This window comes from Anas platyrhynchos, chromosome 28 (genome assembly GCF_047663525.1).
Source record: "Anas platyrhynchos isolate ZD024472 breed Pekin duck chromosome 28, IASCAAS_PekinDuck_T2T, whole genome shotgun sequence".
In the NCBI taxonomy this organism is placed as follows: domain Eukaryota; kingdom Metazoa; phylum Chordata; class Aves; order Anseriformes; family Anatidae; genus Anas; species Anas platyrhynchos.
In genome coordinates this window covers 2,975,507-3,002,887 of record NC_092614.1, presented here as the reverse complement: position 1 = coordinate 3,002,887, position 27,381 = coordinate 2,975,507, and the positions used below count along the sequence as shown (strand labels likewise).

At 43.6% G+C, this 27,381-nt stretch overlaps 1 protein-coding gene across 7 annotated transcripts in view; it reads right to left on the bottom strand.

The window, feature by feature from the left end:
• ATP6V0A1 (ATPase H+ transporting V0 subunit a1) overlaps positions 1-23,998 on the bottom strand; it is a 30,630-nt gene extending 6,632 nt beyond the window's left edge. The window contains exons 1-22 of one of the 7 annotated variants that reach the window (XM_027445285.3): positions 23,862-23,998; positions 23,527-23,659; positions 23,253-23,331; positions 22,831-22,928; positions 22,216-22,344; positions 17,459-17,562; positions 16,523-16,649; positions 15,123-15,205; positions 14,358-14,451; positions 12,809-13,021; positions 12,009-12,159; positions 11,664-11,803; positions 10,745-10,902; positions 10,200-10,290; positions 9,260-9,378; positions 8,732-8,948; positions 8,003-8,110; positions 7,201-7,275; positions 4,668-4,775; positions 4,002-4,019; positions 2,037-2,154; positions 1,414-1,585 (exon numbers count right to left, since the gene is read on the bottom strand). In XM_027445285.3, coding sequence (XP_027301086.1) covers positions 1,414-1,585; positions 2,037-2,154; positions 4,002-4,019; positions 4,668-4,775; positions 7,201-7,275; positions 8,003-8,110; positions 8,732-8,948; positions 9,260-9,378; positions 10,200-10,290; positions 10,745-10,902; positions 11,664-11,803; positions 12,009-12,159; positions 12,809-13,021; positions 14,358-14,451; positions 15,123-15,205; positions 16,523-16,649; positions 17,459-17,562; positions 22,216-22,344; positions 22,831-22,928; positions 23,253-23,331; positions 23,527-23,643 — 2,519 coding nt within the window. In that variant the 5' untranslated portion in view covers positions 23,644-23,659; positions 23,862-23,998. The remainder of the gene's footprint in view (positions 1-1,413; positions 1,586-2,036; positions 2,155-4,001; positions 4,020-4,667; positions 4,776-7,200; positions 7,276-8,002; positions 8,111-8,731; positions 8,949-9,259; positions 9,379-10,199; positions 10,291-10,744; positions 10,903-11,663; positions 11,804-12,008; positions 12,160-12,808; positions 13,022-14,357; positions 14,452-15,122; positions 15,206-16,522; positions 16,650-17,458; positions 17,563-22,215; positions 22,345-22,830; positions 22,929-23,252; positions 23,332-23,526; positions 23,660-23,861) is intronic. The other 6 variants (XM_027445288.3, XM_027445287.3, XM_027445289.3 and 3 more) reach the window with 6 other exon arrangements.
• Between the last annotated feature and the right edge of the window lie 3,383 nt (positions 23,999-27,381).

The window sequence follows — 27,381 nt, the reverse complement described above, 5'->3', positions numbered from 1 at the left end:
TTTTTAAAAAGTGCTCAGAACAACCTTTTTCTCCCACCTAAGCAAAACAGAATTCTCCTTGTGAACTTCATGTGACTTCACTTTCAAACTACCAGGAGAGAAATGACCATAAGAGGTGGCAGCAACCAGAACTCTCCAGAGAACAGGCACAGACTCACTCGTCTACACTTTAGCCTGAAGAGGACCCCAGCAGAGAGCACAACCCATCCCCATGCTGCTCTTTTGATTCTACTGGCATGCCAAACAGGGAATCTGAAGTGGAACAAAAGGTGCTCTTAAACACGGATTAGAGAAAGCTCTTGAACACTTTCCATACTTGGGTGCAGAGAAAGTGATGAGCACTTGACTAATTCCTTCTTGTTTGCTGGCTGGCTGCATAAAGAGGAACTTAAGAATCACGCGAAAGAGACTAAGGAAGCATCAGTAAATAAACAACAGCAGTAAGAAATATTCCTCGTACTCCATGGCACCCCAAAAGGCAGACAGACAAAGCTGCCCTGTGTTCTGTGTAAGGTCTCAGGAAGATGAGCAAAGTCACACGCACCACGCTGAGCTACAGCTCCAATACCACGTGCACACAACAGTTCACGGCCAAGAGATTTTAAAGACAACTTAGAGCTCAATTTGAGCTGATCTTTGAGCTTGTAGTCCTAGATTTTGCTTCCCTGTAAGTCAGCAAAATACACTACAGAAAAGTCTATTTAGAACAGATTACCACGTTAAAAAAAAAATCTATTAGTAGTGATATTTACGGGGTAGCATCCCTGTGTAGATAACTGCAGCCCAGATGCACTGATTTGTTATTTTACTGCCTGTCACTTCACACATCCTATTCAAACAGTCCAATGGCACAGAGCTTTCCTCATAGAGCAGACCAGATGTGAAGGGAACTGCAATCAGCAGCTATCGCAGCACATCAAGGAAAACAAACACTGGGACCAAGCGACAGAGCAAAGGACAGAAGAAAAAATCCGACTGAAAGCCAAAAGCACACTCATCCATCGAGCACAACCTTCCAATGTCATTGCTCACAAAGCTTCACTCTGATTTATTTTTAATTGTAGATCAGTTATTCTGCCTAATTTCTAAGTTTATGCATACAATCAGGAAAGAAGTATATTACTAGAAACGAGAGTGAAAATCCCTGGTCCTATTAAAGGCTTTCTGCTGCCAGAGCACATCTGCTATAGGGTGATTAGATGTTTAGATAAGATCCTTGGTACTCTAGCACTTCTGAACATCACTGATCTCAACTCAGTCTTATCCACTATCACCCTCATTTTATAGCTTTAGTTTTACTGTGTAACAGCCAACTCAATCTGCTGTAAGATGGTATTTTTCCAGGTAGTCCAGGTGACATCAATTTCCTTACCACAAAGAGCTCTGCGGTTTCTGAGCATTCCTGTAACTCACCAGTGCAAGCGAAGAGCATGGAGAAAAGCAGACAGGCCCTCCATGACCAGGAGAATCGCTACCGTCAAGGTAGCAAAAGCAGCAAATATGAAGAAAAGGCCGAAGCTTCCACCCAGACTCCTCACACTGAGGCCAACGTGGATCACCATGGTCCAGAGCACCTCCGAGAGCTCTGCCAGGAGAAGGGAGAGGAGAGGACTTTCAGAGCATTCAACAAGGTCACGGTTTATTTACATAGCAAAAAAATGAAGTCAAGCAAATTCCCATCATGACAAGGTGGGAAAATTCAGAGGAACAACCGTTTTTGCAGGCAAGTAAACCAAGATGTTGCCCCCAGCTGTTGCAAGCAGTGCAGGGCAGACCACCTGCACAGCTGATTTTTGCTTTATTCAGGGTTTTAATTTCCATCCATCCCTGACAACTTCTAGCAGAGTGCTATGCAAGCAGATATTGGTGTTTAGACTTGAACATCACCATCTAACACACAAACACAGCTCTGTCCTAAAGCAGCAGTGCTTGACACTGCCGGAGAGAGCTCTGGTGAAGCTGCTTGCATTCCTGTCTTTGGTCCAGGTTGCTTGTGACACTGATCCAACCTTCTGCTCCAGAAAAAGAGTACTCACGTGCGTGGGCTAAGCTGAGAGCCCAGAGTCTCAAGTAGGACGCAGTGTTTGAGATGCACCCCAAGCAATACTCAATGGTGTGGATTGCCTGGTACACCACCGTGTCGGCAAAGTCGAACTGCAAAGCAAACACAGAAAATTACCAAAGCTGCAAGAATTGGAAACATGAGAAAGTGGCTGGCTGGGGAAAATGAGCACACTACCTGGTGCTATTACCAAGGACAGCGTGTTTGAAGTTAGACACTGATACTGTCTTCTCCTGGTTTAGCATGTCAGTTTTATAAATTAAAAATGAATTCTCTTGTCTTAGTAGGTTTTGCAGAGTAATAGCTCACTGCTTGAATATTATTGCTTTCGTGCTCTATCATATGAAAGCAAGACACTGTAAATTCAGCCATGGACTTTGCCAGGAAAAGACTGTTCAGCAACAATATGGTATTCATATGAATTCAGTGGTAAACTGCACGGACTTCTACAAAAAAGGAGACAGGATTCCAAGTCGATACTGTGCATGTACCTTTGCTACAGGATCAACAAAAGCATTTTACAAGATGGGAACTTTCCCTCTTTGAAAGCAAAAAGAGGGCACAAGACAGTCTAGAAAAAGTCATGTGTGCACAATTCTTTGGCAAAGTCTTTTTTTATAATAAATAAAGAACTCAAGAAAATCTGCCATGAAGGGCAGTTTTTTACTGTGCAGCTTGGGAAAGCATTCCCTACATTCTGGATTTAATCCATGCTTCAGAAACTGCTCATATTTAAGTTAAGTCAACGTGATACTTTAAAGACATCGAGTGACTAGTGTTCTAGGCATGCAGAGCAAGCTATTTATATTCTTATTTCTCCCTTGGTACATCCAGAGCAATAAATACTTCAAACAACGAAGTTAAATTAGCTGTCAAAAGCCTAATTTCTTCTCCACAGAACGTGAACTGCGAAGTTCTTTAATAAAGACTGCCCTAGCAAACAGTACCACCTCCCAGCACAGATGGCACGTCAGCGTGCAATAAGTGGAACGTGACAAATATTTAAACAATGACAATTTACAGCCACATGCAACTGCTGGAGTCACCGCTATGGAGAGAGTCTCCACTATGCTAAGGAGCAGAAGAATCAGCAGGATTGCTTTGGCAGGGTATTGGCAGTTCTACACATTTTTCACAGGGTTACTGATATACAGAGTTAACAGTACAGCAGCGTGCTGATCCCCTCCACCCCACCAATTCCACACGGACCCAGACATAATAGGACCACTTTCCACATAACAGAACCACTTTTAGTGTAATTTATGACCTCGTTGTTGCAAAGCTACTCTAATTTCATGGCATTTATGCTTTTATTTTGTAAAATAAATAAATAAGCGGTTACCTGATAGCCTGAAACCTACAATCAATTCAGCATGAGAGTTCCTAAAAACCACTTCTTTAATACTCATTCTTGTTACAAGTGTTTATGAATGAGCAGTTTCTCAAAACAGAGCCTCTCTTCTACAGCAAGGTCCTGGCTGGGTAAGTTGTTGAGCTGTATGAAACCAGACTGCTTTTGCTGTATTTACTCACTGGCAACAACTGATATCATCCTTAAAATTAAAGTCAGTTTGGGAAAAAACATTTCAAGATGGTGTTCGTTGCAGTGCAGAGTTACCAAAAACATAACATAAGGCAAACGAGACTTAAACTTTAGAAGCAAAATCTTTTCCGTTTCAGACCTCTGGCTCAGCAGCTTTTCAGGTAAACTAAGAGAAGATCTGCAGACAGGGGATAAGACACAAGCTAAATAGATGACGTAATTAAAGGTCTGTTAATGGGTATGACGTTGTATGAAGAATTAAAAATGGCCTGTAATACGTAAACAGCTAGATCTTTTGGAAGATGCCATGACATAACATGTTTAATTCGGTGTGTGGTTTACGCCAATGGGAAACATTCCAGATACACATGAATGCAAAGCTGGCTGTAGTCTTACCACCTCATCCTCTGTAGGCTTGAAAACACAAGTTTACATTTAGTGAGGTGTCTCAATCACATTAATCACGAGCACATTCAATAATTCCCTCCTAAGCATGACCCAGTAAAGCAGTTACACACTACATGCACTATGGAAGCAAGGTAACGCTGGAGAACTGTTAAGAGGAATCAAAAAACTCCCAAATTAAGAGACTGTCTCCTTTTTCTCCTCTATCAGAAGTAAAGCAAAGCAGCTAAAGTAACCCCCACCAGTGAAAATGAACGTAAACTGAGATCTCACTATTGCAGAAACACAGCCCTTGGCCTTTGGCTAACTGGAGCAGCAAGCAGCACAAATGCACTGCACTTCAGCCAGAGACAAGCTGAATATACCATCTGGGAGCACTCTGCAGCTCTGTGTAGCCTCTAAGATGATGGTTCCTTGTAAGGAGGACAAACAAAGCCACTTTTCCCTTTATCTGCAAATTATGCTGCCTTTTTTATTTTTTTCCAGAGCTCCTGGGAATGACCAAAAGATGGTCCGTGGTACTTTACTGCTATGAAAACACTTTACTGAAAATGTTGCTATTTAAACAGCTTGGAAATCAGTAAATGTAGTCCAAAAAGCTAGCACAGTCTGCTACCAACTTCATTGCCCTCAGACAGAGGCTGGCCAGATTCTTACCTCTTCCCCCTCCTCAGAGTGGGTAGATAGCTGGTCATGTTGAATGATCTCAGCATCCTCCTCAGTTGGTCCATTGCCCACCCGGATCCCACCAAAGTTGTGTGTCCCCTAATACATGCAGAAAAAGAAAGAACAAAGCGTTGTTGGTGCTTTATTACAAGAGTGGGTGCTTCTTACGACTCCAAGTGCAGCAGCAGTAGCTCACAGAAGAAGACAAGACATTAAGACCCGGGTTAAAGCAGCTGTACAATTCTGTTTCCCAGCTTGGATGGGAAAGATGCTGATTCCTGCTAGGGTTGGGGGACAAAAAAAAGTCTTCCTGCATGAATACTTGATACATTTCTCTTAAGTAATTGCAATCCCAATAAAAGCCACATCTCTCACAAGAACATTTGCTATAACTGATGTGCAACAGACCAACGTTTTGCCCAGCAGCTGTTGAACAAGCACTCAGAAGGACTGAAGCACCACTGCTGGAAGTGAAACAAGTCGCACAGTGGCACCTCAGAGCAGGACTGACTGACACAGATCTGTGCACACACACACTCGCTCCCCACCAGTGCCAGGCATCCCGACACACGTGGGAAATCAGACGTTCCCTTACTTGGAAATTCGGTGTTGTGCAAGCAGTTCCTTTTATAGGCATTGGTTCTGACACTCAGCGTCTGACGCTCGTAAATCTACTGCTCACTGAATAGGAAAGAATAATCCGCAAAGCAAGTTGAAACTTTCCTCTGATAGGATCACTTGATGACTGCACTCCTTGCACAGTTACGGCAGGCTTCCTCCTCCATGCTGTCTCACCACCACCAAGAAAGGACGCAGAGAATTGTTCAACATCTGACAGTGACCTCGAGCAGAGCTTTGATGTGTTGTAAATGCGTATTAGACAATGAAGGCCTAACTTGCAGATCTCTAGTTTTGGATTACTCTTCAGCAAGCAGCTACGGGCACTGTACAGCAGGATTTCTACTTCCTTCCAGATGTTCCAAAGACAGAAAACGCTCGTGTCTGATCTGAGGGACTGTACACGAAGACCTCTGAGCCTGGCCCACCTAAAGAGGTGGGCTGAAATGCCACAAATGGAAATAAAAGCCCTGCGTTCAGCTTTCAGACTGTACCAGGGTCATTTGTAACACGGAATGTAAACAGGCTAACTAGCAACATTAATACTTTAGAAGTTTAGGGATGACAACACAAACCGAGGAGGCTTAAGATTCCGTGGCTTTCACAGCTCATCGCTCTGGCATACATGTACGAGCAGAACAGTCTCAGTGTTCTTTCAACCAATTTGTTCTTAGAAGCCTACTTTTACTTTATGCCAGATTATAAATTTGCTAAAACTACCAGACACAAATTAAAGATTTTGTCAAGTTGTTTCCAAAGACAAATTAGGTAGCTGTTTTTGCTTTGAAAATAGAAATAAGATGAAAAAAGTTAGAATATATAAGACAACGCTTTGAGTTTTCAGCATTGAAACACTAAGTTACTGTTGAATAGTATCAGCACTCCATTTCTACACTCCTAGCCTGGAAGAATTTGTACTTTTGCAGCTTTTCCCCTCACACCCAACTTGCATCTGTTCTCTGTAGAGTCCAAACTAAACACAGCTCCAACCATTTCCTTTATACTCCAGCCACACCTCACCCAGAGATCTTCACTCACAGCTTCTTTTACTAAGAGGCACTCAGTATGTGGGATGGATTATGCACAAAAAAATCTATTATTTCTGATGTTTCTGTGAGGCTACTGAAAATTTCATGATTGAAACATAGGCCAACAGCTACGAAGTTATCCTCAAAGCATCTTTAGCACGTAAAGCACACAATTTGTTTCACTGTTCATGAGATTTAAGCTTCCTAGTTAGGCAGCATTCATAACTAAAACCAATTTGGAATATGCAGTACAGAGAAAGAGACAGAAGTTCTAGGAGCTGCTGTAATCTTCATTCCACCAGAAAGCTTTCACATGGAAGGGTTGGCTATAGGTTTGGACACAAATAAGCAGAAATAACTGCTTATTTCTGCTTAACCATTTTATGGTAGTTTTCAAGTCCAAGTGTCTACAAGGGCACAGATGTTAAAAAATCCAGTAAGTACTGGTATGAACTTGCTGGGAGGCCATCACATAAACACGATGTTTGGGAACACACAATGCAAACAAAAACGCTTCACTGAGAAGAATCCTAATCTAGCTTAAACAAATATGCAAGAAAAGGAAAAAAGGGGAACTTAACCTGGGGGGATGTGGTAGCAAGGTATTCTTGTGCTGCTCTGCAGGTTTTGATTTCAGCAGCACTCCTGCAAAGCGTCTCTGCATTCTGTGCATATGGAACTATTGTCCACCAGCCTGGGAGTTCTTCCAGAATGTATCAGTTATGCTGAACTTTGCTCTTTCCAAGACAAAGTGTCCAAGACAAAGTGTCTTTCACCCTAAAGGTGCAGTTGTCATTCACTTATGAAATTCAGATACATTCCATGCTCTCTTGATAATTAGATATAAATCCATCACGTGATTTTTTAAATCCACTCACTGTTGCAGCCGCTGCTGCCTCTAGTGCCTGCTCGTTCGGGACTGTGCTGACTTGGGCCTCCACGGGCTGCCCTTCCTGATAGTGAATGGAAGAAAAGAAAGGGAGGAGGAAGAAAACAAAAAGAGAAAGGGAGACGAATGGAGGGGACATGGGAGGATGAAAGATGGTCAGAGAAGGGAGAGGGAGTGTCTTTAACTGAACTGATCTTTGACTCACTTAACATCCTAAAAGCTGTCTGCCATACATGCAGGGAAAATTTTCAAGTATCCCCAGTGCACATGTGCCAGGTCCCTGCATTTTATATAAAGATACTTTACAGCACAGGTGGAAACCTACGGAGTACCCCAGGAGATAACCTCTCATGTAAAAGTGAAAAAAACAGAGTTCTGCAATCACTGTTACTTTTAACCATCCAAACTGCTTTAAGAAATACGGCCATTAAGTTTATCAGCCATGAAGTTTACTTTGTTTTTAAACTGTCATCCTAGCAAAAACACAGAAATGCATCCAGCAACCAATAAAACTGTTCCCAAACCAGCTGACAATGCTCAAAGCAGTCATATTGCTTTTGTCATTACCAACAGGTAGGGTTTTTAAAAGTCGACTTGATGCTGGATCCAGATCTGCTAAGCAGGCAGGCAATACCTCATCTGCAGTAAAACCCAGCGGCCTCTCTGACTAGGAATATGCAAAGAGGCTTTACAGGTCACAGGGCAGCATGAACTCATGTATCCAGGTGGAGAACAAAGCTTTTCAACCGTAATAAGTTCTCATATTGAAAATATACAAGGTAGTCACCCACCAAGTGCTTTCTCCTTAAATACTGATGGCGAAGGACCAGAGGTTTAGCTACCAGCATCCAGGGCACGCACAGTAACGCCACCACCACAAGGAAACACTGGAGCCCTTGCTGTAACAGAAACAAGTCTCAGATGATTTAGTGGCAGTCCACACAAAAAAACAAAAAAAAACAACCTTTCTAGAGGTCTCACATGACACTGAACGACTGAATTCCCAGAGCATGTGGATGCTTCACACACTCTCTCCCCCCCCCAGGAACAGGAACATGAGCTGTACTTGATAAATGACTACAACTTGCCTGACTGTACACGTGCTGTGTACACTGATAGTGGTTTAGATTCGGGAAAAATACAAAGGATTCTGCAGGGAATGACAACTTGGCAGATATCCGAGTGCTGTGGGGAAATCGCATTAGCACCTTAGCTAAGCTTCAAGGCACTGCACTGCAGATGCAGGGCAATATTTCTAATGACTTTTCACTATTAATCTGGATCCAAATATGCTGGGGGCACAGCTGACTTATGTTCAGTCTGATATAAATTCTCTGCAAAGGAATTATTCCTTCTTTCTTCAAGATTACATAGTGTCAGGCTTTGGAAATGATGCTACATTTCTTCTCTCTCAGAGAGAAACTGTTTAATGCCTGATTTTACGATTAGTATAAGGTTATATTAGAAAGATTAATATCATGAATCATCCGTGATCTTACTATTCTAGCAAGAGCACGCACCTGCCCTTTGTAAAGCATCTTGTTACTGGTATCGCCATAGGAGAACAGAAACATATTGATAAAATGTATTAAAAGGCTTGGTGCATCCTTTGATGTGTGAGCATCGTAGGCTGTCCATTTGTAGAAAATGAGAATAACAAGGTATCCAAACAGTGAGGACATGAAAATAATTTCTGGAATAAATCCAAGGTATATGTTCAGTGGCTTCTTAAAATATCTACAGAAAAAAAAAAAAGGAGAGTTTGAAATTATATTTAGTTCACATTAGGCATGTGTAGGGCAAAAAACTTTTTAAGAGAAAGGGAAAAGCACCTCTGGAACAAAACTGCAGAAGCTACACACTTCTATAACAGTTAGGACTTCACACAGTTAGCTACTTAACATGCATGGTGATATGTACACAGAAATAACTGTATTATGCCTTTCAGTGAAAGTCTGATAGACTCCTGCATCTTAAACAGATACACACATTATACCCGGAGAAGTTTTCGTCCCTCCCCCATCAAGGAAGCAGAACAAAGCACTTACATGTGGTTGAGAAGACTCAGCGTGACACCAAAGAGCATGTGGATAATGCCAAGAATCACAGACATTTTCATCTTAAATGAATTGAGGAAGGCCAGCTTATTGGTGGCGATATTCCAGATCTGTGAAAAAACACCATTAAGTCAGCCAAGCACTGAGTAAAAGGAAAACAGAGAAGAATGAAAGTGTTCTCTCTAAGCTAAACAGTATTAACCATCCAGAAAGTATCAGGCTCTAAGGGCAAGGTTCTATTTGTTTGGTTTTTAACAAAGATGTTTGTCATGCAGATACCTATTCAGGAAACAAGCAGACAATCTTCCTGATAAGAGCACTTAAAGCAACTGATCCCACTATCAGAGCAGGAATCAAACCTTGCTTATTTTTATGGTAGGCAAAAGTTGCAGGAAAAGAGTACAGAGGCTATTACCTTGACAGAAAAAAAAAATGTTTATCCATTTCAGCGAGCAATTAGACATTGAAGTTCTGATTTTCTGCACTTCCTCTTTGATGTGGAACACACAAAATTGTTGTCAAATATTTTAAGTACAAGGAGCAGCACTATTGATATAAGCAGCTACAAAACGTCAGGATTACTCAGAAACTTACATTTCCAAGACTGATTGGAAAGACAGATAACTAACTTTTTCCAAAGTGGAAAAAAAGAAAAAGTAATTTCGTAAAATGATTTCTATGTCTCACGCCAGATTTGATTAAAAAGCTGTAGGTTAGAAAGGATGAGAAAGAAGCCTTTTGTGGCCCCAAGTCTTTCTATCCTCCATTTAGCGCCTCTTAGGAACATTTTCATCATTCAGGACTGTTTCCAGCACTGATAAGGACTGCTAATGGAATGGCTAGGAGGGGGAGATCTTTCACAGTGAACTGGACATTTTTCTGTTTACACAAGATGTTCATAAAGGACAGCATAGGAAGGAAGGGCTCTTACTGGGTCAATGCCAAAGGGATACGGACCACCAAACACCCCTGGAATAGCAGGGTTCAGCTGAAGCAGAGGAGTAGTCTCCAGCAGAGCATCTCTGTTTGGGTATAAGTAGATTATATAAACATTAGCACAAGCAATGCTGACCTCTTTTTAAAAGTAATAGCATTCTTCCCTTGTGAGAGCAAGAAATAGCTCAGATTGAGAGAACTTTAAGGTTCCCATGCGGCCCTAGAGATTTGCCAAATGAGTAACAAATCTGTCTCCTGACCTGTTATTCAGTGCCACAAGGAAAAAAGATTCAGGGGACAGGAATCTTGCCTGAATCTAGTGAATCTATGAGAAGAGCACTGTTAAAGTGCTTCTGTATTAATTCTCTGAAAACAAGCTGGTTTGAAACTTGTTGGGCATTACATTTACACCCTCTCTTTCAATTCTACTCGAGCCTGAGATCAGAATTTTTTGCTTTACTGACATGGGAGGATGATGGATAACGTCACCTACTTGACACTATCACTTGTTAGTTATGTAATTACAAACTATTTACTCACGACCAATTGCCTTTTGTGAACATTGGCCGAACGCTCCATGATGAGCCGAACATATTAAGAGACTTGGAGAAGCAGTCGTTATAGATGAGGCCCGTGTAAGTGGAGAACAGTCCCATCAGTAGAATGATGTATCGGCCGCTAAAAACAGTGTTGAACATCTGACATAAAAAAAAGAGAAAAGAAGGTCCATGAGAACAAGGGAAGTCTCTCGTATGGACAAAGCAGTAACATCAGTCAGTTGCAGAACAAGCAACACTGGCCATATGGACTAAAACCACAGTCTTTATTCCCACGTGGCGGGGATTAAGGGTGCAAGAGGTAACGCTGCAAGAACAGAACCCAAACACGGGATAAGTTGGTGGTGTGACTGCGTGTAAAGAATCTGGAATTAGCTGAAGAGGATAAATTGCACTCCACCCAGTGATGCAAACCCCCAGCTGGCAGCATTGCTTTGGAACTAAGCAGTGCTGACCCCAGTCCAGCTTTCTCCATGCTCTGTCAATGCACCTGCACTCTGATTTGCTTCCTGTCAGCCTAAGCCTAGACCAGTAAAAGGAAGAATCGTGTAGATACACATGCTTGGGTGCACACAGACACCAGGAATTTTCCAGTGACTGAATCCCTTCATAACCCAACCAGGTTCTGGGGTGATCCATTTACAACTTCTTAGCTGTCCAGCTGCACTTGATAAACAATTTCCTTTAAACATCTGAAAGGAATAATTTCCTCCAATCAAAGGAAAATCACAGGATGATGCTACTCAGTCTGTGGTCTACACACTTGTCAGTCTGCTTGTGTGCTTCACAAATTTCAAATGCAAGGAGTAACAGGTATTTTCAACTGAAGAGGGGGAAGATGCAAGTAAATCAAGTTGCAACTCTGCTTTAGATGCAAAGCCGAGCATGCCCCGTCTCTTTACCTCATTGTCACTTTTCTGTGACAGAATACGACTTTCCCTGAACACCATCCAGACAGCAATCAGAGTCATCAGGATTCCATGGCCAAAATCTCCAAACATCACAGCAAACAGAAACGGGAAGGTAATGATTGTGTACGGCGCTGTAGGAGAAAAATGACATTCCTAATGCACTGCATCTGAGTAAGCTCAGCCTTACTACAGTACAATTTACATGCAATACAACTCCCAGGGATGTTCCCTGCTTCTGACTGGAGTTAAGTTCACTAATAGAAATTTTCACACAGGACAGTCAACATTGAGAAATGCTACAACTAAAAGAAGTTACATTTATAAGTATGGATTTACCTGGATTTATTTCCCGATAAGTTCCAATGCCATAAGCATCAACAATGTTTTGAAAGCCACAAGTAAACTTGTTAGTTTTGTTGTATGTTGGTGGGGTCTGATTAGTTTGCATCCTATTTAAAATGGATGGGACAGTGGATCCACTGTGCTCCTGTTTTTAAAAAAATAAAAAATCAGGACTAGAAAACATCCTCAGAGTAAGGGAGGACAGAGTAAAACATTACTTTCTTGTTAGTATTTGTTAAACTGCAAGCTTGCATTTTTATAGCCCGCTTGTGTAATGAAGAAATATACTTGAGCAGCTGAAGAAGGCTGCCAAGACTCCTCTGCTCTCCACTTCATATTTCAGGAGGAGAAACACTTTCAGTATGGAGGAGCATTTTATTTCATTATTTTCTAAAACAGCAAATGAAAAGACACCTGACTTTTCATTATCTACCTGAGCAGAAGGCAAGCTTGCTTATGTCCTGGATAGCTCCCTTCAGGAAGCTGCACTGTATATAAAAACAGCAGGACTACAATGCACAGTTATGTTAACCAAACAGCTCCAACACGGAAAAAACACCTGATCACAGCATTTTCCTGAACTTCAAGGCTTACACAACGTATTTATAAGGTACACACCATTATAGCTATAAGCCATGACTCCTGCACGTTAAATAAGCTGTCCTCTGTGAGGACTGACTCAAACAGCCCAAAGGGATGGTTTCCAGAAAAATCAATTAATCCATGTTGCGCTTGCTGACAGTTGATAGTTTGCTTGAACAGAAGCAGATAGCAGCAGTGCAGCAGATACTCACAGTGCCTCTCCTGAGAGCAAACTGGATAGAATCGAGGTCAGCAACAGGACACCAGACTTCAGCAATCAAGCATTTCTGTGTCACATCGATATTGCACAGGTTCAGGGTATGGTAGATGGCCTTCATCTTGCGTACTTTGATGAACCAGACACGGATATTTTTAGCAGCTGCCTGCAGAACCCTTTGGCGATGATCCTCTGTTTGGTTCAGCACCTTTCATAGAGAAGTGGGACAAAAATGAGACAAGATCAGTAGTCAAAACCCGCAGCACACAGAAGTGCAGTGAAGTAGGGCTTACCCACCAGAGGACGGATGCCTGAGCCCTGACCCCCATCCCACGCACAAGACTGCCACATGTCTGCAGTATATGCTTTACTCTCCATATTAGTTATGTTCTGCTAAAAGATTTTAGGGCTTCCTTCCAGGTATAGCCTTTGAATACTTTCCTCCTCCAACTCCAAGTCAGTGGTTACTTCAAACAATGAACTGTTTTGTGATCACAAAAATTTTTTCCTCCACCCAGGTTAAAAGAGCAGAGAAGAGTTCTACAAGTGAGGTGTACGCTGCCTTAAGAAAACAGAAAAACACTACAACAGACTTAAAAAAAAAAAATGGAAAGGAGAAAGTGTTTTCTACTAAGGGTGTTTTCCAACTGGAACAAGTCTAACTCAGGCCAAGTCAGACTCCCAGCCTGGAAAGTCTGATACTCAAGGGAAAGTGAGGACACGGGGCACAGCTATCACATGCAGCTTTGCATTCTGACAGTCGAATTGCTTCTGCATTCTTTAGAATTACGAAACAGCTGCACCACACAACTTCCAGCTTGAGAGAGGTTCTGTATAAGATAAGGTGGTCAAATTAATTTCTTCTTCTAGCTCCTGAACTCGTTCCTTATTTTCATCTTGGATCCCTTACATTTTTCTGCATTATGACATACTGCCTTTCTTCCTTGAAGCAAGCATCAAATATTTCGGAGCTGGCACCCAGCAGTTTTGTTTTTATCATTGCTTTTTATCAACATTCAGGCTGCTGCACGAGAGCTTAGTTTCAAGGCAGAAACTCTTCAGAACAACACAACATGAAAATATGAAGACAGGCAGGAAAAATAGCTAAGTTAAAATTACTTCCAAGTTGAGATAACAATACTAAGTCTGAATTTATTTTAACGAAGTTCTTGCAGATGAAACAGACAATTACACAAGCATATTTTCAGAATTGGAAGCACGGTATCTTCTTACACATGAATATTCTTCTCTGCTCCCTGGCATACAGCTCTATATTAACACTGTTTTTACATGTGTATAATTAACTACTCAGCCCTCTGGAAAGTTCAAACCACCTCACCACCCTAAGTGCTGAAAAACAAATCAGCAGAACAGAAAGCCTCCGAACACCTTTCATGCACTGCTGAGCTGCTGGTCTCAAGCTAGCCTCCACTGAAAATATGGTGACCTAATAGGGCCAACATTTCTCCTGTTTTAATAGGATCCACAGAGTAATCCAAATACCAATTAACAAACAAAAAAGCATTGACCCGATTTTGTTTTACCATCTGAAGATCATCAATTCTGGTATTGACACCAGAAGCCATTTCCTTCCGCTCCTGTGGTGTTTCTGGACACGGGTAGAGGGAGGCACGGAATCTGAAATACATGCAAGTCTCCTTAGTAACAAATATGGAAGGAATAAACCAGTCGGGGAAACAGATGGCTGAGACTGAACACAGAAATAAAGCAAGAAGCACCTTTAAAGCAGTTTCTGTTCAGCAAACCTGCCAAGCAGTTTCAGTTGCTAAATCAAATGGTGCAGAAGTTTGTTTAAGGCCAAAACAGAAGCTAAATGTTTAGAAAAAAATGAAGCAGAAGAAATTCCTCTGTTCCCTGCATTGACGGCATTTCAAAGGCACTGTTGTGCAGCTGATTAGCCATCCCAGGTCAGGGTGCTGTTATCACGCCAATGCAGCAGCTGCCAGACGTAGTTATTGTTGGTCTCCCCCATGACAATACTGCCTGCTGACATCCCGACACGTCTGAATTCAACATTTACTTTGCTGTTTAAGGTATTCTCAAACAAAAAGGAGTCACCTATGTTGAGCATTATAGGATTTGGGAGTAGCCAGTTTGACTGTAAAACATGATTCACCTGGTTACTGGAGGATTTATTTGCTGTCAAACTACAGTCATCAGAAAACTAGTAGCTGAAAACTACGGACATTAAGCTACTTCAGTGTATTTCAAATGCTCAAGTGAGTTCCTTTACACGTACTGTACACAGGGAGATGCCTAGCTGTAAGACTTTCAAGTAACTTGCATACCCTTCGCATATCTTCTTGACTCTGTTCTTTAACTGGTCACCTTGGAAAAAGATGATGAACACAGACTTGTGCACATAATCCCCCTAGAAAAGAAGAAAGGGTGTGTTGTAATAGCCCAGCTGTCTGCAGAAATCAGCATTACAGCAAATTACAACAGAGTTCTACTTTCTCTTTGCTGAAGCCTGTACAGATAGGGTTCATATTTGCATAGCAAGTCAAGAATGCACCTTTACACTCAGTCACAAGAAAAGCACTTTCCTTAGACACAGTATAGGACGCTAACGCTGGACTCATGTTTACTGAACTAAAATTCTAGATCATCCTAATACCTATTCTATGGCAAACAATAGACATGAAAATCTGAAAAAAATTGTCATAAGAACAGAGATGCAATGAAATATATATCTCATCACTAACTGAAGGCAGCCCGCCTACAGAATCAAGCAAAAAGCTGAAGAGTGAATTAAAGTACGATGGAATTTAGCAACTTTGATTCTCAGGGGAGGCCAACAGCACATTCTTTGTACAGCTGTTTTCATGCTGGTAGCTAGTTCCCCTTTCCTGCATTTGTTGATAAGTTATTGTTCTACCTTACTTAGGAAACCTTACCATAATGTTTCAAGAATAATTACATTAGGTGTAACCTCAGTTTAAGGAAGTGTTGCACAATAAGAACAAAGTGTCTCCATGCTGACAGATAATTCAACAGGTCAACTACCAGTGGCTGGTGGGACAAGAGAACAAGTCAGCCTTCTGAGAAAGCAGCAGTCACTGCCTTTCAACATGGCTATTTTTTTGTTCCAGTGCAGTTTACATATAGCCCTTCTTTTCACACGTTAAGATCAGCAGTTCCAAAAACTTGGGCGTTGTCCACTGACTCGAGCAAAGAGGACATCGTACGTAAAACCAGGCCCAATCACAACATTTACTGCTTATATTCATAATAAAGCCAAAAATTCTCAAGTGGACATTTAGATTTCTGGGTAACAAATTAAGAAAAAGTGAAAGATTCAAGCTCATACTAAGTGAGCTACTGGTGTCACACTGATGTCCACAGAAGCCTCTCTTTCAAGGAGGTTTAACTCTTATTCAGAACTGCACGAAGGAGTTGTGTTTGCACATTTTTTGCCAGAGAAGCAGCTATGCCCTGCTGCAGTCCAAATTCAGAGTTGTATTTCCCCTTTTGACAGCATCCGTTACCCATCTCACTTTTTTTTTTAAAAAAAAGAGCAGAAAAATATTGGCCTTTAGAGCCTCAGGCGCTGTACACAGGTACTATGAAGAGACGCAACTCCAATGTTTGCCTGCATGGAGCTCATGGAAGGATACAGGCTTAGATCTATACAGCAGATCCTTTCATGAATCTGAGACTTGCCGCTGTAAATGATGGTTTCCTTTACCGTTACAGGATCCTCCAGGGGGTTTTCAATCTCTGCCTGACGCAGGAACACGTTCCCTCGGCACACTCGCCACAGCATGCGCTCAAACATGGGGATTCGCTCGCGGTTGATCACACCAGCCACAAACCTGCAGAGGGGACAGTACAAACGTGAGCTCTGCACCTACAAGAATACACAGCCCAGCACCCAAAGCACTGACACCAGCTGGAGTTTAGCATCAGGTTGAAAACAACAAAAACCTTGCTTTGAAACGAGTTCCTTACACAAAATGAAAAATTCTCTACATACACAGAGATAAAACTACAACAAAAACAATGGCACTATACCAAAAGCTAGGACTTTTAACAGAAAATTGTCTACCAAAAAAAAAAAGGAGAAGAAAAACGTATTTAGACATACAGTTTCTATACCTGCTACTGTTTGTTTCAACAGGCTCATGGTACGTTACACACCAAGCATTTAGCAGTCAAGGCTACCACTGACTATGTTCTAGGCAGATGCTTCAGGAGACCTCACTGACTCAAATGCCTACATCCAGACAAAGAATTACACACGTATGGATACAGCCTGGAAGCAGTTAGTACAGAAGATACAGAACTATACAGATTTTTCAGAGCATTAGGTGCTCACAGTTACTGGTTTCAACAAAGTTGAGAGAGCTCGGTGTCTGAAAAAGCAAACAGAACAGATTTATAAAGAATAAACTAGTACATTTTTTGTGTGTAGAGAGAAACGTGCAAAGCACAAATGTGAACTGGAAAGTTGATGCGCATGGGACAAGAATGGAAACCAACAGCTAGATTTAGATCAGCTTTGAGCTGCTTCAAGTGCCAGTTCTGCAACAATTGTGCTCAAATCACCACGGACTCCATATAAATGATAAACATAAGCCAGCAACCCTAACGCAAGACAGACAAAAGCACAAACTGCCATTACCCAAGCCGTAGCGGGGCACCTCTTCCCATCTCGCTTGGCTCCAGCAGTGAAGAGGATTCCTCCAACAGGTCTGGATCCGCCATCTGCTGATGATGCAATTCAGCCTGAATTCACAAATCAATTAATATCTAATGAAACTAGTTAGTGGCATGCAGGGAACGAGGAACCAGGAGATAGTTGGGGGAGACAAGAAAAGAAAAAAAAGAAAGAACATAGAACAGCGGAAAGAGGAACCAAATGATAGAAAAGACAGTGAGAATCACACAAGGAGGAAAAAAACAAGAGGGAAAGTGGAATGGCTCAAAGCTCCCACATAAGAATAGCCCAAAGTTTGCTGCAACAGAACAGAGGGGCTGTGGGATATATAAGTCTGAAGAAAGGCAGAATTCCAAGAAATTTATCCAGTTTTAAATACAAGTGATGTTCCCAAGAACCATTTTTAACAGCACAAAACTGTGACACACCTTACTCATATCTTCCCCTAGATCTTAAACGGAAAATAAAGTGAAAGCAGAGGCTGATTCACTCTTGCCCTATTTGTGCATTTTCTGCATATTAATAAAGATGCAGAAGGCATTTCTAAGAGGTGCCTGTGAAATTACACATGTAAAATACTCTGGTGCACAGACAGAAGAGTGCTGTGCAGATTAAGTCTTCGACAGACAGTTTAACTGACCTTATAACTTCACAAGATTGTAACCCTACAACCCAGCTCTGTGAGATCTGCACATCCTCTACATCAGGCTTCTGCCATACTTCAAAGACAAAGCAATACCCTACTCCTCTTGGAATTAGGTGACAACGGTTTGATTAATTCCATGGTACTTTGCTACATCAGCATGGCTACAGTCAGAATAAGCAACAAAATCCAGAAAGAATGGATATAAAATCTCTTCACTGACTGTAAAAAAAGCTCTCCCTCCAGGAAAAACACAGTACTTCCAGCTTAAGGGCACACTTGCTGCTTAAATCCACTTATTCTGCATTTATTCTCCTATTCACTGTTTATTCTTGCCAATTGCATATGATGTATTGCTTAAGGCTGTCTGACAAGGTTACTTAATTTCTGACTAGCTAGGCATTAAAACATGAAGCAGCGTATACAGTCCTTTACTGCAGCTGATTTGCAGACCGAAATTCTTGGGAATACAGCTTGTAAGCATCAGCAATTCGAGTCAGGAAGGATGCTCAAATGACATCCTCTTGGGCACCATCCTCAAACTTCATTCACAACCCAGTGTCAGTTATTTCTACCTCTGCAGCTTATATAATGAAACAAAGAGATTGACAGAGCTCTTTAGCAAAAGCAAAGGGCCAAATTCTACCCTCTGTGGTACACAGGAGGCCTTCCCCCACTGTGCTGTCGGGGAACTTGCTACAATACATTGGAAGGTAGAGTTTGACTGCACAACAGGTAAAATGCATGCACGCAAGCAACGCAGCCTTGCAAAAGTAAATGGCAAGTGTAACAACCCAGCCATGACTTCTTTATTCTCACAATGGTTGTGTTAATATTTTTAGTGACAACTCTGCACCATTTTACTTGCATGCCAAATAAAAGTGTTTCCTATAGGGAAGATTTTTATTTTTTTTGCAAGGCTGACATCAAATCCATCTCAATTGCTTGTCCACACATTTGCTTTAGCTTATGGATGTTACAAAAATAAGGGGGGAATTTATGTTGGAAAGACAACAAGTTCTGGTCCTTTCCACCTTAAGCCAACTGGTTGCAATATCAAGTGAACAGAATCAAAATTTTGTTTCACAGAGAACACAGCAAAACAAGTTTGGTACCCCAAAACAAAACATACACACCAAACACGCCAGTGATTATTTAAGATTCAAGATGTTGAAAAACAACAAGACCATTAAAGTTTTAAGAGGCTTGTATTGCATTTATCAGGAAGCAAGGTTCTTTCTGATAATTTTTACGAAGTAAACATTACAGTAGTTGAAGCACAGCTTCTAATCACCGCATTTTAGCATATAAAACATAAAAAGGTTAGCACATGAAAACTTTGGATGCACCTCACTTGAGAGAGTAGCTCTTACAAGTGTTTGATGGTACCTCTGACCCTCTTGGGGCTGTGTGTCCTTTGTTTGGGACACCATGTAAAGCAAAAAGCCCCACTTAGAGGAGTTGAAATTACAAAACACCTTAGAAAAAAATCTAGCTAGACTCATTTTACTAACAAAGAATTCAATACAGAAAAATTATTTGTGTAAAAATAACAACAACAGCATGTTCTCTAAATTCATCTCTCAATCACTTTGATTTTATGATCACGCCCTTTCTAGAAAGGAAATGGCTTAGGAACATCAGCTCAGCTCTGGAAGGATATGTGCAGTGTTAGAAGATTTAATAGAAATTAAAAAAAAGACTAAGGGAATGAAAGTGCTGTTCATTTACAATGCAGAAAGACAAGACTCTAGAAAATTACTTTGAATAAGTATTTTCCCTAGCAGTTAGTATAACATCATAAAATTATTGTGAAGTTGTTTGTTGTCTTTTTTTTTTTTTTTTTTCAACATCAGGTCATTCAGGATTAGAAAAACGCAAGCATTCACACGTCAGTAATTAGAACATGCCCCTTTCGTTATCAAATATTTTTTAAAACTGGTCATTGTTCACCCAAATCAGCACCTTAATCTCAAGGCCTGGAAAAAGTTTAACTTCCCTTGCTCTTGATTAAGGCTCTGCTCTGTGCTGGCCCCGGATTGCTCCCCATAGCACCATACAATTCAAGCCCCTTCCAGTACACAATCAGAACGAACACCGGTTTTCACAAGAACTAAAAAGGATTCATTTCACCATCTAAGCTATTAACCCAGAGCCCAGACAGAAATGACAGATGCAAAATAAACAGAAAAAAAGCAGATGGTGAGGAGAGTTAGAGGGAAGAAAGACAGGGGACTGCATGCCATTAACCATTACTTTTCCAGTCTTCTTTTACGCTCACACTCTAGGATGCTTATGGCAAAACTTTCAGAGAAATCTCTCCAGCTCTTACTGCTCTTCATAAGCAAAGACAAGAAGACTGAGAAAAGGAGCATAATCATCAACATGGTGCGTTGAAACAAGAAATGGCTACTGTGACTAGAACGGTCATAAAAAGAACAACTAAAGAATTTCACCCTCCCCTCCCCCAGTGCAGGAACTCCAGGCAGCAGAGCAAATGCCAAATATAAGAGTGAGGAGTAAGCCATTTCTTGTGCAACTAACTACTATGAACAGCAAAATCTTAATTACAAGTTATTAAGGTCTTCAAGTGTTGAAGGTACTGTGCAGATGACAGCATGACAAAATGAAGCACTCAGTACTTCAGGGTAGGACTGTGCGAGGCTCACAAGTCCTGGGCTAGCCAGGATCTCTCAGGCAGAGCCGTTAGCTGCTTGCAGTGTGAAGTGAGACCTGGTTTTGACACTTATCTTGCACTGAACTTCACACACGAACTGTTCAGTTTGCTTTTACATATAGCAGCGTGTCATATTTATTATTACAGAGAACAGTTATCAAACAGGAGCAGAAATGCACCTAAACCTTCTCTGGCCCGTTCACTGAAGCCTGACACAAGGACTCCTTCTGGGGGTGCCCTGACATGGATTGTTTCAGTAGAAAATTAACTTTATCTTCCAATTTCGCATGTTCACACTGTACTTGAAGAAAAGCAGAAGGTTGCTCTCACCAGATAACAACACTTAATGAAGGAAGCGCACAGCACTAGCTGTACTTTATTTTAGTCAATATTCAGCCTGAACAGGCAAGCTAATTAGCTTCTTAATGTAGCTAGGTCATAGATTATCATGTTAATGCTGCTAGTCCAAAGAGACTCTCAGCAGCTTCTAAGTGGACATTCAACACTCGAAGATGAGTCTTTTTGTACTGAAACCAACCCCATGACCAATCAACTGATCATATCAGCAGTATCTATGTTAGCAGCAGCTAAGGCTTATGTTGGCACGGGAACAACCTTAATGCCTGAGCAGGCAGCATCCTGTGCCAAAAAAAAGAACCGTTAGATAAACTGAAGATTGCAGGAGCCCAGCTCCACTTGACCACGGCTTTTATAAATACTAGAAGCCATGTCCATTAAGAAGTCTTTGAGAAAATACTTGATTAGAGGAAAATGAACATGTGCTCAGCAAAAACCATACCCTTACCATTCCAAAAAACATACAAGAGCTCTTTGAGAAAACTCTCCAGACTCTGAAATATTTAACCTTTAAGATGAAGCATTAACTCTTCTCTCATTTGGACTTTATGCCACTGTATGGTGAATGACATCAGAGAAAGAAAGAGATACCAGCTTCCAGACTGGGTCTTATTTGACAGAACGCTGGCTATTTTAAGCATTGTTTTTGCTCTTGTACTTACCTCTGAAAATTTTGGGGGTTTGATCAAAGACTCAACAAAACAAATAAATAAAACTCTTATCCAGTGAAGAAAGTGCTCACTGTAGCACATTTTGGGTCTGTTGATGTTCTCTAAGAACTACTAGTACCTTATTTATTGTCAACAGTTTTTAGTGAAACCATTGCTTAAGTTAAAAAAAAAGACATCGTAAGTGGCAAACCATGGGCAGCTATGTGTACTGCATGAAAAACGGAAAATCATTTGAGAAGCTTTCATAAATAAAGCAGAAGAATGACCTTGCTGTCTGAAACAGCAACTGAAAATATATTTGAGAGTAACAATGGTAATTTGTGAGAGGAAAAACCTGCTACCCAAGTGCTAACCCCACTCCCGGTATTCTGACCTCATCAAAAAATTGCTGAGTTTTACGCAGTATAAATTTTAACTCTGTCAGCTCCAAGAAGTTTCTCTTCAGGGCTTCCTGGTTTGTGTTGATTTCTTTAAGCTCATTTTCAATTTTCTCAAAGTTCGCCTGCAAGATGGAGAAAAAAACAACACAATTATATAAATGCGTGCTGTTAAGCCTATCAAAATAATTTGCATGCAGTTTGCATACAAATAAAGACACTATCTCCAAACATTCTCTTCAGGCAACTTGAAACACTTCATTCTCAGCCACTTTATTTTAGACAGGACTTATATATTGATCTTCAATTAATTAGAAACCCTTAATGACTGCAGCGCAGATCGAACACAAATCATGCAAGCCCAACAATTTTGGAGGAATTTCACCTGTTCAAGTGAGCCAAAATACAAACTTTTGCTTCTAATCATATTTGAAAAAATTTGCAAGCAAAACAGTACTTGTGAATCAAAATCAAACTGCTGTGAACCAGCACAGCTAGCATTTCGAGTGACCCCTGGGGACATCTGTACCGTGAAATTCACTCTGTATCTATCAATGGAGCTAATGTCACCTATTATCAAACACTACTTGAGTCTTAAGATGCATTATTACCTCCAAGTCAATCATGTCACGTGGAAAAGGCACCTCTGGGTTTTCACCAGTGTCCATGATAGGAATATTTGCCTTTTTAATCTCCTTCTCAACGAACCCTGAAGAGATAGCACTGTTAATGTTAACTGAAGAGATACTTCAAAGTCAAATTCTCACCATGCTAACCCACACCTAGGCTGGTTAATAGCCACGTACCCTTTCACCTCCTATTCCAACATGGTCTAATGTGGTTAGAGTTATCTTTTAACAAGGAAATGAATCCTTGGAAGCAGTCTGACGGGCTGCTGAGCAGAAGGAAGGCAGCCTTCACTCCTCTGCTCTGCACTTTGCCTTTTAACAGGGTGCTGCAGGTTTAACCCGCGTTAATTTCTTCCTGTAAAAGCCCCAGAGTTACGGGCGCATCAAAACCCAGCGACACGTACTCAGCTTGCGGTCCATTTCTTCGCACCTCCTGACTTCATTAACGAATTTACGTTGGAACACGTTCACGTCCGGGTTCAGCTGCCAAAACAGAGACACATTTCCTCAGCGATACCCAAGCACAAAGGTGCCCACGAGGGGAGCAGCGCCAAGGGGAAGCCAAGGGGCATTGGGGGGGGTCCCCCGGGACCTTTTTAAGGGCGGCACCGGGCCGGGGGGTGCCGGGGCCGCCCTTGAGTGGCTCCAGGAGGCTTCCCGGCGGCAGCAGCTACTCACGTCGCGGAACTGCACCTTCCCCAGCTCGCCCAGCTCGCTGACACAGCAGTAGGCGGCCTCGGACTGCAGGAAGAGCTGCGCCAGGGTCATCTCCTCGCTGCGGAACAGCTCCCCCATGGCGCCGCCGGGGTCCCTGAGGGGACAAACGGGGAGAAGGGAGGAGGGGGCGGGGGGGCTGACAGACCGCAGCCAGCCCCCTCACAGAGCCGGTGGCGGCTGCGGGGGGCGAGCCCCGGCCCCGGTAAGACCCAGTAAGACCCGGTAAGCCTCGCCAGGCCCCGGTAGGCCTCACTAGGCCCCACTAGGCCCCGGTAAGGCCCGGTAGGCCCCGGTACCTGCCGCCGCCGCGGCCCCGCAGCTCCGCCACCAGCTGATCGACCGCGGCGCCCGCCCCTGACGTCACCGCGCACGTCTCCTAGCAACGACGCACGGCGCCGCTGCCGCAGCGGAAGTGACGACAAGGGGCTGGGGGGAAGGAGGGGCCTGGGGGGTGAACTCCCCCCCCTCAGTGCCCCCCCCCCCTCAGAGCCCCCTCCCTTAGGGCCCCCCCACGCCTCCTCAGAAGCCCCCTTCTACAGATCTCCCCCCCACCGAAGATCCTCTCCCTCAGAGCCTCCCCCCCCCCCAATTTCCAGTCCTTCAGAGCCCCCCTCTCAGAGCCCCCTCCCTCAGAGCCCCCCCCCTCCCGAGGCCTCCCCCTCAGAGCCACCCCCAAAAATTCCCCCCTCCTCAGAGCCCCCCCTCAGAACCACCCCAGGGACCCCTGTCCCCAGAGCTTCCCTCCCTCAGAGCCCCCCCCCCAAAATTCCAGACCCTCAGAGCCCCCCTCTCAGAACCCCCAGGGCCACCCCCCAAAGTCCCCCTGAGCCCCCCTCCCTCAGAGCCCCCCCTGAGGCCTCCTCTTCAGAGCCCCCCCCCCGAACTCCCCCTCCTCAGAGCCCCCCCCCAGATTCTCCCTGCCCCAGAGACCCCTTGAGGTGCTCCCCCCAAATTCCCCTCCCTCAGCCCCCCCCCCCCACGACCCCCCCAGTGCCCTTCCAGTCCTTCCCACACACTCTGTGCTCTCTTCACGCGCCCGTACCCAGCCCCTGCAGCCTCCCAGTCCGCCCAGTTGGGCTGCCCTGGAACAGGCGTTATTTAGCTGGAGTTACGGGGTAAAAAAAAAAGGAGAAAAAGAGCAAAACGCAGAGCTCGTCTGAGCCAGATCCAGGTGCTGAAGAAGCACGTCCTGCTGGGCAGGGGGTTCCCTCCGGGAGCCTGGAGGCTGACCCGCGGGTTCCAGCCCTGTGACACAGAAACCCAGTGAAATGCCAGAGACCTTACGGCCTGTCAGGGGTTTCCTACAGCAGGCGGTTACTGGAAACACGGTTCATGGGGAAGGAAGCCAGAAATCACAGAGGAGTTTGTCTGAAGTTAAAATCCACCACGCTTCCATGCACATTTTCTTCTTTGGAAGACAGAGAGGATACATTCTCTTCTCTGTCCAGCCGTTTCCTCTGCACTTAAGCTAAAGATACAAACTGGAGAATGTTTCATACAGAGCTCCGCTGCAAGCTGTGGGTATTTCTTGTTCCTGCAGGCCCTGGGCAGCTGGGTCTTGCTATTTCTGCAGTCAGCGAGCTGAGCAGTTTCCTCTAGACACAGGAACTTCCACAGGCTGCTGTGGAAGCAGATGCTGCGCTTTGCTTTCCTTTGTTGTCCTGCGTACATCTGGCAGCTTTGCTTTGAACCCGAGTTACTCTAATTTTTTTTAGGACTGTCTGTCCCCTGCCTATATAGAGAGTCCACGGTGGTGCCACGAAATTGCTGGGATGTTCGAATAATCTGAGATATTTCTGGGATATCTGAGCACCTGTGGCACAGCCTAGGCATGGAAGATCCAAGGCTCAAACTGTGCCTGTGCAGTGAGAGCACCAAGACAGTGTTTGTGCTACAAGAGGTTGAGACATTTCGCTTGCCCTTTGCGATCGAGGCAGCGTGAGGCTCCGCAGGGAAGGCTGCAGTTTGCCACCTGTTGGCTCTTCCCGGTATGCCTCCGCTGCAGAAAATGGCTGAAATGAAATTAGGCTTAAGATAGAAAATTACTCATCGCGTTTCAGCGTGGGGTGTGCCTGCTGCGTGCTCCGGGAGCACAGAATGTGGCTCTTGGTGTGTTCCAGCGAGCATCAAGACCGAAACCAAATTCCTGCTCCGACCATTTCTCTTTCTCTGTCTAGATGGATGCGCTCGGTCTGGTGCTGGTGGTTTTATTCCCAGCTGGGGAAACTGAGGCACAGCGATTGCACTGAAGTCACACAGGGCAGAGCTGGGAAGAGAGCGGTGTGGTCCTGGCCTGCCCGTGGAACTTCCCAGCAGCCAGCTGTGGGAATCCACTCTGAAGAGAGATCCCCGGTGAGAAATAACACGCTCTGGCAGGGGGGGGGGGGTGGTTTTTTACATGGAACTGACTCATCAGCACCAAACACTGGAAATAAACACTCAGGAAAAAAAGGTCCCTCCAGGAAAAAACAGGGTGTAGACAAGCAAGCTATTTTTAATGCGTGACATAATTCCATAGTGGAGGCAGCACAGTACAGCTTACTAAAACCCAGCCTAGATCAACGGCGTGGTGTGGGTACAACGGCCTTAAAAAGCAAGCTGTCACACGACAGAGAGCACGGGGGCACGGAAAGTGCTGAGTGCAGCGAGCATTCCTCACGAAACAATGTCCCTATACATCTGGTTGTGCGTAGTGGGTTCCCCAGCTTGTATGCCTGGAATTGAGGATTCCTTCCAGCGCTGGTCGAGGGAGGCTGTGAGCCTGGAAAGGACAAAAATTGTCGGGCATTTGTTTTATTTGCCAGCCTGGGGCAAAAGGCAAGGGCGGGCTGGACCCCAACCCAAGGCAGGGGGGAAACTGCAGCCTTGCCAGCGTGCCCACAGCCCTTCTGAGATCCCTCGGAGCCTGGGAGGGTTTCTGCTGCCTTGGGAGCAGCGATGTGATCCCACCCAGGGTCGCTCCCGAGACATGAGGTTTCCTTCTTTGTGATCCCATGCTTGGTCTTAGTGGGTTGTGGACACCAGGAGCTCCTCCCGAGCGTCTCCTTGCCCCGTTGTCCCCAGGCAATGTTGGTCCCACCAGCTGTAAACTTCTGCCGTGTCAGAGTCTAGAACATACCTCGTGCCAGCCCCGAGGTTAAAAGTCAGTAAAATAAGGGTTATTCCTTCCTTTTGTTTTCCAAAGCATTCCATGCTCTATTAATTTATGAAATAAATAGATTGTTTTGTTTTGTTTTGTTTTGTTTCGTTTTTGTTTGTTTGTTTGTTCAACCAATAAAGCCCTGTGTAGCACGATGTATTTGAGCACTTACAGGTAAATTTTTGTATGGCATACGCTGAAACGTGCCCTGAATTTAGGGCTGGTGACTAGATTTGTCGATGACTGAGGGTTGCAGAGCTGAGATCGCAGCTCTGAGGCAGGAGCGGCCAGCTGCTTCACTTCAGGAGTGAATTATTCTTACTCCTTTTGCGTTAAATCTGCTCGGAGTTGCGGTGCACTCTGCCTGCACCGGGGGCACTCCTGCTGTTATATTCACACACACTGGAGCGTGCGTTTTTATGACCCAGGAGTTATGTGCCGTAACTACTCAATCCAAATTACGGCTTTTTTACAGAGTGTTGAAAATCAGGCTCTCAAAATCCCGGAAAAAATGCTAACTGTTGGCAAAAGATCTGAATTCTCCAGCTGAACTTGAACGCGTGCAGTTGTTTAACCCAGCCTTCCTTTAACATATACAGCTGTGGTGTTTCTTTCTTTTCAGTAGCTTCCCGAGCCGTTTGCTCGAGCTTTTTGTTTTTTCCTCCCATTGCTTATCA